The 14,829-nt window shown below is 45.0% G+C and overlaps 2 protein-coding genes across 5 annotated transcripts in view; one reads left to right on the top strand and one right to left on the bottom strand.

Annotated features, from left to right (window-relative positions):
* LOC119655906 (flotillin-2) overlaps nt 1-14,829 on the bottom strand; it is a 364,992-nt gene that overhangs the window by 264,586 nt on the left and 85,577 nt on the right. The gene's annotated exons all lie outside the window — the stretch shown is intronic.
* On the top strand, nt 5,771-6,811 carry LOC119655907. Of its 2 annotated transcripts, none has more exons than XM_038062069.1 (4): nt 5,771-5,904; nt 6,016-6,168; nt 6,231-6,413; nt 6,527-6,811. In XM_038062069.1, the coding sequence occupies exons 1-4, from the start codon at nt 5,836-5,838 to the stop codon at nt 6,692-6,694; spliced, it is 573 nt and encodes a 190-aa protein (XP_037917997.1). In that variant the 5' UTR covers nt 5,771-5,835; the 3' UTR covers nt 6,695-6,811. The 2 variants fall into 2 exon arrangements, with proteins under 2 accessions (XP_037917997.1, XP_037917996.1); XM_038062068.1 differs by having other exon boundaries at nt 5,772-5,904; nt 5,998-6,168.

Genomic DNA, 14,829 nt, shown 5'->3' with positions numbered 1-14,829 from the left:
CATTTGTACGAAATTTTGCGTCAATCACTACAACCGTCTCCGAGAAAAATGCGGGTCACGGACAGACAGACAAACAGACAGTAAACCGATTTTAATAATTCTTTACTTCTTTGGCCCATGCATTCAATATGGTGTTCGCAATAACATAGCTGAAACTTTGTGTTAGGTCGATACAAACGTCGAGCGATTTGATGACCGGGTAACGAAACTCACTATCTTCTCAGCTATCCCCACTATTTATTTCGCGCGCTGGCCTGACCGTTCATGGTAGCACCAGCGTATACATGATTTCCCTCACATCCATTGTGTTAATGGTAAGAGCGTTACTTTGCTTACCGACTGACGAAATGTAATCGACAGAGGGCGCGAAACTTCAAGCCAGTTTCAATGGACATTCGCCCATCTACAACATGCCGAGCGAACTGGGGAAAAACCGGAAGGAAGACGAGGTGCCTGAAATAGACATTATCAAAGTTGTTTCCAGGCCCCCAAAAAAAAGAAGAAGAAGAAAATTAAACGAAAACAACTGGCTACGACGCCAAAGACCCGTCTGTCCAAAGACAAGCAAGCTGCAAACCAGCAGGCCGTCGGCTCTGCTTATCAAACTGACGGAAGGCAAGACATTTGCAGAAGTCCTTAGTGAAATCCGCTACAGGATGAAACAGAAAGAAAACGGAGCAGAGGTGTCTTCCATACAGAAAACGAGGAGTGGCGGAGTCCTCGTTGAACTGGGCCCAAAGGCGATTGGCAAGAGTACGTTCTGCGAAGCGGTCAAGGGGTTATTGGGGGAGAAGGCTCTTGTTTCCAGCCTAGAACCCATGTACTCTCTAAAAATCCGGGATATTGACTGGCTCACAGAAAAGGTCGAAGTGGAGGAGACGATAAAGCGTGAATGTCAATGGCAACCAATGCCCAGGTAAGTATCACCTCTGTAAATGGTCGAGGCCAAAACTCACCGTGCTGGAGAGAAATATGCGAGGAAACTCCTTAGCAGCGGTAAAATCAAATTGGATGGGTAGCATGCAGATAGTCCCCACCCAAGTTGTACAGCTGTCTGGACTATGGACACACGTCAGCAACTTGCAAGGGGCCGGACAGGAGAACGACATGCAACGCGAAAGTTGCGTTCTCTGCAGGGATCGTGACACATCTGGTGAGAGCGTCGCAAACACTGCGGGCTCGGGACGGTGTCCAATCTGTAGGGTGAAACAGGAAAGGACTAGGGCGTGAATAGCATGATCCGCATTTTACAAATTAACACCGGAATGCAACAGCTCACCAGTTGCTAGCGCAGTTGACTGCATAAGTAAATGCCGATCTAGTGCTAATCAGCGAGCAATACCGAAACAGGGACCCGGCTTCATGGCATCTCGACTTATGCTAGGGTCGTTGAATGGGGCATGCCCGACAACAGAGAGAAACGAATTTTGGAAATAGCAACAACAACCGGTCTCGTAATTTAAAACACCGGATCCACGCCAACGCTTCCGCGCCCAGGCTGTGAAGGAAGCATTCCTGCGTCGGAATCTCTAGCATCATTGGTGGATGGGCGAGTCCTGACAGACTTCTCAGCAAGTGACCACCAATACATCGCGTTCGAAGTGGTTAGCGCTACTTGCCGGCGAGCACCAACGCGACACTCCCCCTGCCTGTGAAATGTCGCGAGCGCGAACATCGGGAAGTTCGTCGAAGCCCTTGGAGCAGGCAGAACCGCGCTGGAGAGCGCTTCGGAGGATGATAGCGTCGCAGCTGACATCGTCGTAAATTCAGTGATGAACCTGATAACGGCCGCGTGTGAGGCTTCCAACCCCCGGAGGGGCCCAGCCGCGGCACGCCTTCTACGTACTAGTGGCTGGCAGAAGTTAACGACCTACGGAGCTCCGCCGTTTGGCACAACATTTACACGCCAACATGGAAGCATGCGCCATTAAAGCACAGTATAGATCAGCAAAAAGGATACTCCGTAACGCGATAAATAAAAGCAAAGCTCGCGGCTGGCGAAACCTAGTCAACGGGGTAGATGCAAAAATCGGGGCTCTGCGGAAGCCCTGCATACTAAATACCGGCCAAATGGAACACATCGTACGGGCATTATTCCCCAAACATCCTGTACGCGTTGATGACAATAGCGCGGAAAGCGTCGAGGATTGCTCCCTTTTCACAATGAGAGAGCCCGAAGAAGCGGTTCTCTTTATGAAAAAAAGCATCTCGGTGGAAGTCTACATACTGTTGTTCCGCCAACGGCCAGACTGGCTGCTTGGGGAGGGCATTTTTCCTTGTCGTTGGAAGGTAGCCACACTCGCCCTGATCAGCAACGGTAAAGGAAACCTGGAGCTCCCGTCTGCATGCTTGACACGGCCGGAAAAGTGCTCGAGGGGCTCATCAGGAGTAGACTCACTGAAGCGATCCGCGCTGCCGGGTACTTATCCCCAAGGCAATTCGAGTTCAGAACAGGGAGACCCACAGTGGATGCTATTATAGAGGTCGTAGGTGCGGTTCATCGAACCGAGACACATAGCCGTCGCTCTCGACGGATAGTGCTCCTCATAACGCTTGATGTCAGAAATGCCTTCAATTCCGTAAGATGGACAGATATGCTAGGCGCATTAGAAAACTCATTTCACGTGCCAAGCTACCTTTTGCGAGTATTAAGGGATTACCTAAAAGACCGCTCCCTGCTCTAGGAGACGCTAGAGGGCCAAAGGAGGGTGGAAATCACGTCGGGGATAGCACAACAATCCATCCTAAGACCGGACATCTGGAACGCTTCCTACGATAAGTTGCTGAGACTCGATATGCCCGAAGAGTTACGACGCACTGTTGAACAGGCGCAGAACAGACTTGGCATATTGATGCGACGGGTAAGCGAATGGATGATTCGGAATGGTTTCAGCCTTGCGCTGGAAAAAAACCGAAGTAGTCATGTTGACCAGAAAGAGAATTCCGACCCTACATCCCATATCGATTGGTGAGTTAACTATAGAGTCAAAACCAGCGGTTAAATACCCTGGCTTAATGTTCGACTCCAAGATGAGCTGAAGCTGGAGTCTCGACCTTGACTCGGCTAATGGCGAACATTTTATTGGCCCTATATCTACTAGGAGGCTCTGCTCCGCGCGGAGGTATGGGCTAATACCCTTGACAAGGAGGTGCATCGTAAGCGCCTTCTTCAAGTGCAGAGACGGAGAGCTTTGCGCGTGGCGTCTAATTATCGCACTCTCTCAGAACCCATAGCTAAACCGAATGAACGATGAGATTGATTACTTCCTAACCCAACTTCTAAGTGGGTATGGAGGTTTTCAGTCTTACCTGCACAGGATTGGGAAGGCGCGATCTCATAAGTATCTGTTCTGCAGTGGAGTGGTGAACGACGCTGAACACACTTTTTTCTCTTGCGAAAGGTGGGACGGCTTTCGTCAACAGATTTATCCAGACACAGGGGAACTCTCTCCAGACAACATTATCAGAGAGATGCTGAAAAGCGCTGACAGCTAGAGTCGTGTTGCGCATTATATTCAGGCTCTTCTTATTGGAAAGAAGATTGAACTCAACCGGCGGAGTGAGCAGATGGCAAGGGGTTCAGTAAACTAACGGCTCACTTCCTCCCCGCCCATCCCGTTGGTGAAAGCGACTTGAAGGCCCCCAAAGCCGAAAAGACGGGAAGGCTAACTCGAAATAATGTGTCAAACGGTTCCAGATTAGTTCTCTTATGACAACAAGGTGTTTAGTTGGTAGTCCGACAGCGTGCTGTTGCGGGAGTCCAACACTCTGTGCGTAAACGCATTCACCTCCCTTGCTCCCAAAAAAACATCTAAAGCGATTCGATTTCAGGATCACAGAATTTGAAGGTCTTACATCTGTCTTGAGTGGGAAAATTGGCAGGTATTTGCGTACCCTTTGCCTTCACAAAGATAATAGTGGACAGAGGGTAGGCTGATTTGCGCTTCATTCCATCTGCTCTTCATCGATTTCAAGAAGGTTTTCGACAGCGACAATAGGGAGAACATCTGGCGTGCTATACGCAAAAGAGGCGTTCCAGAGAAACGAATAGCGATTATCAGAGCGACTATTGATGGCAGAAAATGTCAGGTGCCGCTCCGAAGTAAAATCTCAGAGGAATTTCAAGTCCAAAACGGAGTCCGCCAACTGTTGTCAGTGACGTTTTTCATACTGCCTCTTCCTGAGAACGTGGTGAATTTCAATGCACCATTACATATTTCCTCCCGACTACGCTGATGGCATGTATTTGCTCTCCCTCCGGGACATGGACTTTGACTAAGAAGTTCTAGATTTGGAAACGAAGGGAAGTAAAGTTGGACTGAAGATAACCGCCAACAAAACCAAGATTCTTAATTTGAAGGGACATCGCAATCCCCTTATCTGAGTTAGTGGGCAGAACATCGAAGATGTTGATCAATGCATATATCTAAGAAGCGTGGCAGCGAACTGGATATCGACCAACGCATTAAAAGCGCTAGATCAACCTTTCCCGCCTTGTCAAAAATCTGGAAACGCAGTTATCTCAACACCAAAATCAAGTTGAGACTGTTTTGTGCTAATGCTCTAGCTGTTGTTATATAGGAGCACATAGACCCCCACTGCTGCTCAAAAGGTCTAAATCTTCATCAACAATTGTCTCCGACGTATTATCAGGATGCTCTGGACTGACATAATTTCGAACTAAGAATTTGTCGGCACACAAGCCAATTACCATGGGTGATGTTATCAGAAGGCAAAAGAAGCAATGGATAGGTCGCATGCTAAGGAAAAACGGCAATCTCATTACTAACTATGCCATGCAGTGGGATTCATTGTAACAAGATGGCCAACAAGTGGGGCGCCTCAAGAGCACTTGCTTCAGAACAGTAGAGGAAGAGTGCATACGTTTCGGAAGTCGTTGAAGCGCATTTCTGCGGACCCTGGACGATAGTGTGTAGGTGGGGCTATCGCGTTATACTCCACCAAGGAGTGAATGGTAACCAAATATTTATACGCAAAGAGAACCTTTGATAACCCCACAACTCTATCTGGATTAAATCTATGATCGAGAAACTCACGGAGCTGATCACAATGGAAAAAGTGTGAGATATTTATAAGCACTTTACTGCACCTCATTTGCAAGAATTCATAACACGGCAAGACAGCAGATTGCTCTAATGACATAGGACTGTCAAAAAAATGGGTTTACTGGTAGTGTATATCCATAATGGACCCATCACTTTGTGGACCAAGCTTAACTTCGTTAATAGTAGGAAACTGTTCACAAAAATATAAAAGCTCGGTTGACCAAGCGTTACTGGAATGATAACGGGACGCCGCCTGTAAACTACTACGTAGAAATGCCAGTGATCTGTGCTACGTGCGACCACCCTACTAGGTAATATGTGAGTAGTTCTACCAGAAAAGTCGGCATCAGCAATTAAAATAAAATAGGTATCTCTCTTTGGCTTTAACTTCTATACTAGCTAAAAACTTGGATTATCCCTTTAATGGAAATAACTGAGCAACCAAAAAACCTACGTAGTAAAGTAGACTGTTGCGGACATACCAATGCATCGCATGTTTATGGCGGTATGCTATGCAGCTAACATGATATATCAACATAAGCGTGATGTAGATCCATAAGATAAATGCATGAGCATCAAAAGAAGAATGTTCTTCATTTTAATTGAAATGAAATGTCACTAATTCTACATCTGATTCGTACAAATACCTACTTTTTCTGTGAGCCTGATCTACAGATTGCAAAATATTTTAGATATCTGGTCTATTTATTTAGGGTATTTAAGCCAATATCCAAACAAAGCCGGAAGCAGATGAATATAAATAGCGAGTATGGTTGTCAAGTGCTTCAATGCTGGTATAGTCCTTATTATTCAACTTAGTTTTTCGACGATCCTATCGGTAAGTTTTCTGCAAAAGTGGCTATGACAAGAAGTCTCTCTCTATCTGTAAATTTAAAATCAATATGTAATAAATGTCCTTTTTGTGATACAGATTTTGGTTGATTTCCAGGCGTTCGAGTTTGAAGTTTTAAGATTTGAAGATGAAACGAAACATAACAAGATCTGGGATGTGTCAAAGTTCAGAATTAAGAAGCTACAACCAGGAGTTTATGCATGCTCAGGTCAGTTAGAGCTCCTGCAAACGCTGGGAAAGAAATCACAGGTACAATTAGAACCAAACGCAAAAAATAGATTGAAAAACCAAATCAAATTTTTTAATGACAGATCGCGGTCAAATTTTTCTACAGCCAGAATGGTGGAGGTGCGATGACATTGCTGCCGTTTCATATAGGCCCACAATTCGGATGTGATTTCCTAAATAATGAATACAAAAAATATCTCTCGGATTTTCCCGACTCATCTGACTTTCCGAAAATAGGAGATGATTACTATTGTCCGTTGCCGAAGGTAAGTGGCGTTTTCAACCAGGGTATTCTTGTAAAAATTCAACAAATTTTGGTTTGCATTAGTTACTATGTTGAAAGTGTAAGCAATAAAGCTTAAATATTCGTACTTTTTAGGGTGTGTACAAAATAAACTCATACAGATTCAATACAACTACAGTTCCAAAAGTTTTGAAACCAGGATACTACAAAATTCAAGGGACTATAGATGGAGACAGCGGAGATACATGTACGATGAGTATTTTCGCCAAAATCACAATATCACAAACCAGTCTACAAAGGTAAGCCTACGTTGTCAGCACTTCAGCAATATGGTTAGCGAGAAATCACAGTCTGCAGGATAATATATTATATATATGTATTTCACCATTTTGCCACTGTAAGTAAATGTCATTAAAAGGATTTGAAAGTTTTTTATTGGGAGTACATCAATACTGCATATTCCTACCTCTAAGACAATTTTCGAATTCCCGTTCAGATTCTACCAAAGATGGGAACCGGTAAATCGCGTGAATAGTTGAATGAATTAACAGGACAATAACCCACAGGAAACAAAAGGCTTCACATCGCAAGAAAATGACAAGATGAGCACAAAGTGCCAAAGTGCCGATGAATAGGAGTAGATCCTCATCATCATCAACGGCGCAACAACCGGTATCCGGTCTAGGCCTGCCTTAATAAGGAACTCCAGATATCCCGGTTTTGCGCCGAGGTCCACCAATTCGATATCCCTAAAAGCTGTCTGGCGTCCTGGCCTACGCCATCGCTCCATCTTAGGCAGGGTCTGCCTCGTCTTCTTTTCCTACCATAGATATTGCCCTTATAGACTTTCCGGGTGGGATCATCTTCATCCATACGGATTAAGTGACCCGCCCACCGTAACCTATTGAGCCGGATTTTATCCACAACCGGACGGTCATGGTATCGCTCATAGATTTCGTCATTGTGTAGGCTACGGAATCGTCCATCCTCATGTAGGGGGCCAAAAATTCTTCGGAGGATTCTTCTCTCGAACGCGGCCAAGAGTTCGCAATTTTTCTTGCTAAGAACCCAAGTTTCCGAGGAATACATGAGGACTGGCAAGATCATAGTCTTGTACAGTAAGAGCTTTGACGTTTCGAGCGGAACAGTCTTTGTAAGCTGAAGTAGGCTCTGTTGACTGACAACAACCGTGCGCGGATTTCATCATCGTAGTTGTTATCGGTTGTGATTTTCGACCCTAGATAGGAGAAATTGTCAACGGTCTCAAAGTTGTATTCCCCTATCCTTATTCTTGTTCGTGCTTGTGTTTGACCAGTGCGGTTTGATGTTGTTGGTTGATTCGTCTTCGGTGCTGACGTTGCCACCATGTATTTTGTCTTGCCTTCATTGATGTGCAGCCCAAGATCTCGCGCCGCCTGCTCGATCTGGATGAAGGCAGTTTGAACGTCTCGGGTGGTTCTTCCCATGATGTCGATATCGTCAGCATAGGCCAGTAGTTGGGTGGACTTGAAGAGGATCGTACCTCAGCATCACGGATCACCTTCTCGAGGGCCAGGTTAAAGAGGACGCATGATAGCGCATCCCCTTGTCGTAGACCGTTGTTGATGTCGAATGGTCTTGAGAGTGATCCTGCTGCTTTTATCTGGCCTCGCACATTGGTCAGGGTCAGCCTAGTCAGTCTTATTAATTTCGTCGGGATACCGAATTCTCTCATGGCCGTGTACAGTTTTACCCTGGCTATGCTATCATAGGCGGCTTTAAAGTCGATGAACAGATGGTGCAACTGTTGTCCATATTCCAACAGTTTTTCCATCGCCTGCCGCAGAGAGAAAATCTGATCTGTTGCTGATTTGCCTGGAGTGAAGCCTCTTTGGTATGGGCCAATGATGTTCTGGGCGTATGGGGCTATCCGGCCTAGCAAGATAGTGGAGAATATCTTATAGATGGTACTCAGCAACGTGATACCTCTATAATTGCTGCACTGTGTGATATCTCCCTTTTTATGTATGAGACAGATTATGCCTCGCTGCCAATCGTCAGGCATTGATTCGCTGTCCCATACCTTGAGCACAAGTTGATGAACCACTTGGTGTAACTGGTCGCCTCCATATTTAACCAATTCGGCTGTAATTCCATCGGCTCCTGGCGACTTATGATTTTTTAGCCGATGAATTGCACGGACTGTTTCTCCTAAACTTGGTGGTGGCAGTATTTGTCCGTCGTCTTCAGTTGGCGGGACCTCCAACTCGCCGATGTTCTGGTTGTTCAGTAGCTCATCAAAGTACTCAACCCATCGCTCTAATATGCCCATTCTGTCGGAAATCAGATTTCCCTCTTTGTCTCGGCAGGATGAGCATCGAGGTGTATAAGGCTTCATCCTGCTGACTTGTTGGTAAAACTTCCGCGCCTGGTGCGGTTGCTCCCTGTACTTTTCTAGTTCACAGACTTGTTGGTTCTCCCAGGCTTCCTTTTTCCGTCTGTGAAGTCGCTTCTCCGCTCGACGGAGTTCGTGATAAGTCTCTGCGCGTGCCCGCGTTCTTTGAGAATGCAACATTACTCGGTATGCGGCATTCTTCCGTTCCGTTGCTAGCTTACATTCATCGTCAAACCAGCCGTTCCGACTCCTTTTGCGGCTGGGGCCAAGTATATTTGTGGCCGTATCCATGATAACGTTCTTCAGGTGGTTGTGAAGATCATTAGTTGATGCCTCATCTCCAGGTCCTCTATTGACTGCGGTTATTGCGGCATCCATTTCCCTCTTATAGGTGTCGCGGAGGGTTGTGTTGTGGATGGCTTCAGTGTTCACTCTCACCTGATTGTCAGAGGGGATTCTAGGTGGTATTGTTGTTCGAGCTCGGAGCACCATGCCAACGAGATAGTGATCCGAGTCTATATTGGCCCCCCTATATGTTCTGACATTCATCAAGGCTGAGAGGTGGCGGCGTTCGATCAACACGTGGTCAATTTGGTTGAAAGTGGTCCCGTCTGGAGAGGCCCACGTATGTTTGTGGACCGCTTTCCGCGCAAACCAGGTACTTCCAACAACCATTTCGTGTGACCCTGCTAATTGAATAGTCCGCAGTCCGTTATCATTTGTTTTTTCGTGTAAGCTATGGGAGCCAACGTATCGCCTGAATACGGGCTCCTTCCCTACTTGGCTGTTAAAATCCCCAAGTATGATTTTGATATCATATCTGGGACAGGCTTCGAGGGTTCTTTCTACTGCCTCGTAGAAGGTATCCTTCTCCGACTCTGCAGTCTCCTCTGTAGGGGCGTGAACGTTTATGAGGCTTATATTTCTAAACTTGCCTCGCAAGCGCAGAGTGCATAGCCGTTCGCTTATACTTTCAAAGCCGATAACAGCAGGTTTCATTTTTTGGCTGACTAAGAAACCTACTCCGAGCACATGGTTTACTGGATGGCCGCTATAATATATGGTGTAGTGGCTCTTCTCCAGGAAACCGGTCCCTGTCCATCGCATCTCTTGCAACGCTGTTACATCAGCCCTATATTGGGACAGGGTATCGGCTAGCTGCTTATCAGCTTCATCTCTGTACAGGGAGCGCACGTTCCATGAGAAAATGCGCAAATCGTTGTTCCTTTGTCGTTGCCGGGTCCGTCGTTTTAACATCCGTCCTATCCGAGGCTCCTGTTGTGGCTTCGTAACAGGTTGTTTTCCGTGTAGGGTTGTCAGCCCTACCCAACCCCCAACCTGGAGGACCAGTTGGTACAATTTGTCCCGTTTTTAGGCGCGGGAGACTCGCCTTCATCCTTCTCCGTCTGCAGCTTTTCGTCAAGAAAGAGCTCCCAGCGGTCACCACGTGGAGGTGGAGATAGGGTTTGGTAGTAGAGCTGTTGGTGTTGGTTCAGCAGGCATTTCCCAGGTTTTATGCTCCATCGTGGGTACCAATCCACGTTTCGCCCCGGAACCTATACTACCCTTTGACCAGGAGTAGATCCTACAAGACCCAAATTACACACTGTTCAGGAAGAGATAGATGCTCGGAGTACTATATTACTCTCCACTCTCACAAACTACAATAAAGACATGGAATACATGGCCATAAATAGCGAACTATATCGAAAGTGACCACATTTGGGCCAGAAACCAAACAAATCAAGCAGTGCTATGGGCTTGTGAAATGTGCTTGTGTGAAATCGAACACCCGGAAGATGGATTCCTCAAGAAGAAAATAAAAGGAATCTGCATATATAGTTTCTATGCACATTTAGCACCTGAATATGAAGAGGGCTGAGCGCTAATGCAGCCCGAAAATAACAGCGGGGAATTTGAACGCTTGGAATCATGAATGTTTTCCTCGAAGCATTCGCTAGGATGGACGTGGTACTGCTGAATATTGGGACCTCGTACACTTCCCGAAGAAGAAGCACATACCTCAGTACCACGCTAGCTAGCAGAATCATTTAGCCTGTTAATAAGCATTGTAAATATCATAATGACTTCCAGGCAATCTGCATGGAGATTAAGGGAAATTCAACCCTAACAAGCTGGAGATCCGGCATCATATAATCCGATGTGCTTATTGGGCACTCTGGAAAACATAATGGTGAACTATTTCTTGTTTTGAATGGAGCAAACTCTGAATCCGCCATCCACTTGATGGCGGACCGGACCAATTGGAGAGAAAGTGTCTCTCACCTATTCTATTAGACCAAACAAGGAGCATATTGAATTAGAGGATGCTCTGTCGTTGACGGCGTTGGATGTCAAAAGCGCATTCAACTTCGCCAACTTAGATCGAATTAAATGCTTGTCTTCTAAAATAGGCCAAGTATTCAGGAACAAATTGGCAAGTTTGATTGAGAATTTGCTCTCGGAGAAGAAATTCTCGTACGGAATCGATGGCCGACACAGTGGAACTACTACAAGGCTAAGTAGTAGGCGTCTACTGTGTAACCTGATGCACTCGCAAAGATGAAATCAGTCTGACACCTCTGAGTGTCTGCAGTGCTTTTAGAAGCCAATCCTAGATAGGATTTTTGCGCGGGATTAAGTTTCATATACCAAACAAAGAGATATGTGCAAAACACAAAAATGCACTAAGATTTGAATTGTATGATCACTGGGAACGCAGATGAAACAAATCCTCGAAGGACAGACGCATAAACTCATTCGTGACATTAGGAATTGACGCAAGCGACAACATTGAAAAATGAACTACCATATCATCCTGATCCCCACAGGACACAGTGGTTGCCGCAGACAATGTCTGCAACGGATGGATTCCATTGGATGGTTCTCCGAATTGTCCTTAGTGTGATATCAAAATAACGGGAGCATGTGATTTTTCACTGCCCGAATTCGCCAGCAAAAAGAAAGCAGAAATGAGGCGCTGAACACACTTCTATCCGTCCCCATCTAGCCCCCAACATTAACACAGCGGTCGTTGAGCAGACTTCCGTATAGAAAAAAAGAACAGGGTGATATCCGGAGTACAAGAGAGCTAGTAATGCTAAAGGTCTTGCAGAAGGCCACGGAACATTCTTGAAGATAAATTCATAAAGGCAAAAGTAGCAACACTCGCTCAATATAAAGAGATGCTGGTCACTGTACTGATAAGTGCGAGAGAATACAACCCAACTTTCTTGGATAGGACAGCCGAACGGCTAATATCAGGGAACGACTCCTGCTTAAAGCATTCACGTAATTGGATATAGTACTCGTGAAAATCGGGAACACAAACACTTTTCAAAGAAGCGAATGAGAGTTTTTACCGGAGCTAAGATATATAATGTGTCCGGATAGCTGAGTGATTAGAGCACAAGGCTGTCGTGGTTCAAATCTCACTAATGGTAGTGGAATTTGTATCTTGATTTGACGTCAGATACCAGTCGACTCAACTGTGCATGAGTACCTGAGTCAAATCAGTGTAATAATCTCGGCCGAGCCCAATGCAGACCGCATTGCCTCCTACAGGATTCTGTAATCATGTAGTGTTCCATTACGATCTTGAATGAAGTGTTCTAACACACTTCCACACTGATCCAATTGCATTGTTACGCCATCGATTATTATTATTAAGATATATGAGTGTTATATTAGTGGCAAATATCATTTACGATGTTAGTAAGCATTATCACTGCCAATGATAATGAGTGGGCAGGTCAGAGTGATTTAAGCATCTTGGATCAGTGCTCTCAGCCAACAGTGAACTGCGCTAATTGCTTCACGCATTAGCACAACTCGGAGGAAGTAGTATTCCAAAATTGTGACCTTGAATATAACGCGGCCTTATATCGTCTTTAAGTATAGATGTGCCAAAAACCACCATAAAAGATAATGGGATATCATATCACTTTACACTCATTACAAAGTAATATTAGAAACATCACTTTTCATAATCATCGGCATCATCAAACCACATCAAAACCAAGCCAAAGCCAATCAAATGATAATAATCGTTGGCACAACAATCCATATTGGATCAGGGCCTTGTAGTGTGTTAGAGCACTTCATTCAAGACCGTAACACTACACTACAGAACACTGTAGGAGGCAATGTGGTCAGCATTGTGCTCGCCCGAGATTATTACCCTGATTTTACTCAGGTACTCATTCACAGCTGAGTCGACTGGTATCCGACGTCAAACCACGATACAAACCCCACTGCCACCAGTGAGATTTGAACGGCGATCTTCCGTACGACAGTTTTGTGCTCTAACCACTCAGCTGTCCGGACAGCCAATCAAAAGAACGACAATATATTCGCAAGTGATGTTCCACGTTGGTTATTTAGACTCCTTTTTGTGTAGTCATTTTTACTGCAAGGTGTAGCCGATTTATTGAAAGTAGAAGAACGTTCTCGAAAAAAAAAATAAAAAAAACTGGCCTCTGGACGGGCTATTTTAAGGTAGTTTTAGAGGCGATTTGCTGTCATAATTTTCATATTTCACACGAACAGTTCTCACCGCACCAAACGAAAGAGAAACAAACAACAAGAATATTGTAACAATAATGTGGACTTATATTCAAAATAAAACTCGGAAAGCGCACGGCAACAAAGGCGATCCACAACAGTGAATAAACTCTTTTGACACTTCCGTCAGTTTTCTGGATTGAATTGGCATCTGGAAGCGGTCGAATCTAGAATCCAATTGGTATAAGATGAGAAGCATTACTTACAAGAAGTACAACTGCTAGCCAAGAAATATTTCTCCATTCCACAAATTATTATATGTCGTTACAAATGATTGCATGTACATCTTTCAAGTATCTTAGGAACGAATTTTAATCCCAGCCTAATTACATTTTATGTTATATTTATTCTATTAATATTACATGTTAAAAGGATTTTTTACACGGTCTGCCGTAGTTAGTACAGGGCCTTGTTAGAATCCGGTACAGCCGCGCCTTTGACAACACTCGCGTCGTTAACTTAGCTTTAGTTATGTCGTTTGACAATCAAGACGCAACAGGCCCATCTGACCCTCATGTGACCGCTCTCGCTGTCCGCGTCCCTTCATTTTGGCGACGGAATCCGGAACTGCGGTTCGTCCATTTGGAGACGCAGTTCCACATGTCCGGTATAACGGCGGACGCAACCAAATTTAACCACGCGATTGTAGGTCTGGATGAGGAGTCCATCCTCCTGGTAGCCGGACATCAGGTCGCGAGTTCGCTCGCGGTCTTCTGCTCGAAAAGGGCGATCGGGTTGTAGGTCGTCAGGACAACCTACGTTCCAAAGTATTTGTTGGTACCATCGCAGATTCGGCGAGAAAGACACCAAATGTAGGATTCCGTGTAAATTCGCGCTGGCAATGCGGGGATGTTCGCTGATGATTTTTTTGTACTCGGTGATGGCAATGTGATATTACACTTGAAGGTGATACCACTTTTGTGATATTACATACAACACCTACTCATCTCCAGTCATTAGCATTAAGATTATAAAATCTACTACATATTTGTCTCACATATGTATCTGCATCAGGGCACACATTTGCCACACTGCACTGCTATTTTCGCAGAATCAAATCGTATTAGACAAAATGCGATGAATAGAGACCAAGAATACCTGGAGAATGTTACGCTTACAATGTAAAATCATTTCGCCCTAAACCAGGTAAAATTTCCAAATTTATAAGGTTGTTGCACGTGAAATGGCCGATCTGGCAATCAAGTGAAGTTAGTTGCGATTTTGCTGTATCAAACTACCACCAGTTGGCGCTGTTGGTGGCGGATAATGAAGTATAAATACTCCTACATTTAATCAAGGAGTCATTTGAGTTTTGACCATCGTCGTGATAACAGTGAATAGAAACGAAAAAAGGATGAAAAAGAGCCAAACACCTATACTTTTTCTGTATGAGTTTTGAACGGTCATAAAGCAGCGGAGGCGACCAAGAACATAACAGCGCATTTGGAGTTGATATGATAAGCGAACGAACTATACGGCGATGGTTCGAAAAATTCCGGTC

Source organism: Hermetia illucens, chromosome 4 (genome assembly GCF_905115235.1).
Source record: "Hermetia illucens chromosome 4, iHerIll2.2.curated.20191125, whole genome shotgun sequence".
In the NCBI taxonomy this organism is placed as follows: Eukaryota; Metazoa; Arthropoda; class Insecta; order Diptera; family Stratiomyidae; genus Hermetia; species Hermetia illucens.
The sequence above is the reverse complement of the archived record's forward strand: the minus strand, read 5'-3'. Positions and strand labels throughout refer to the sequence as shown.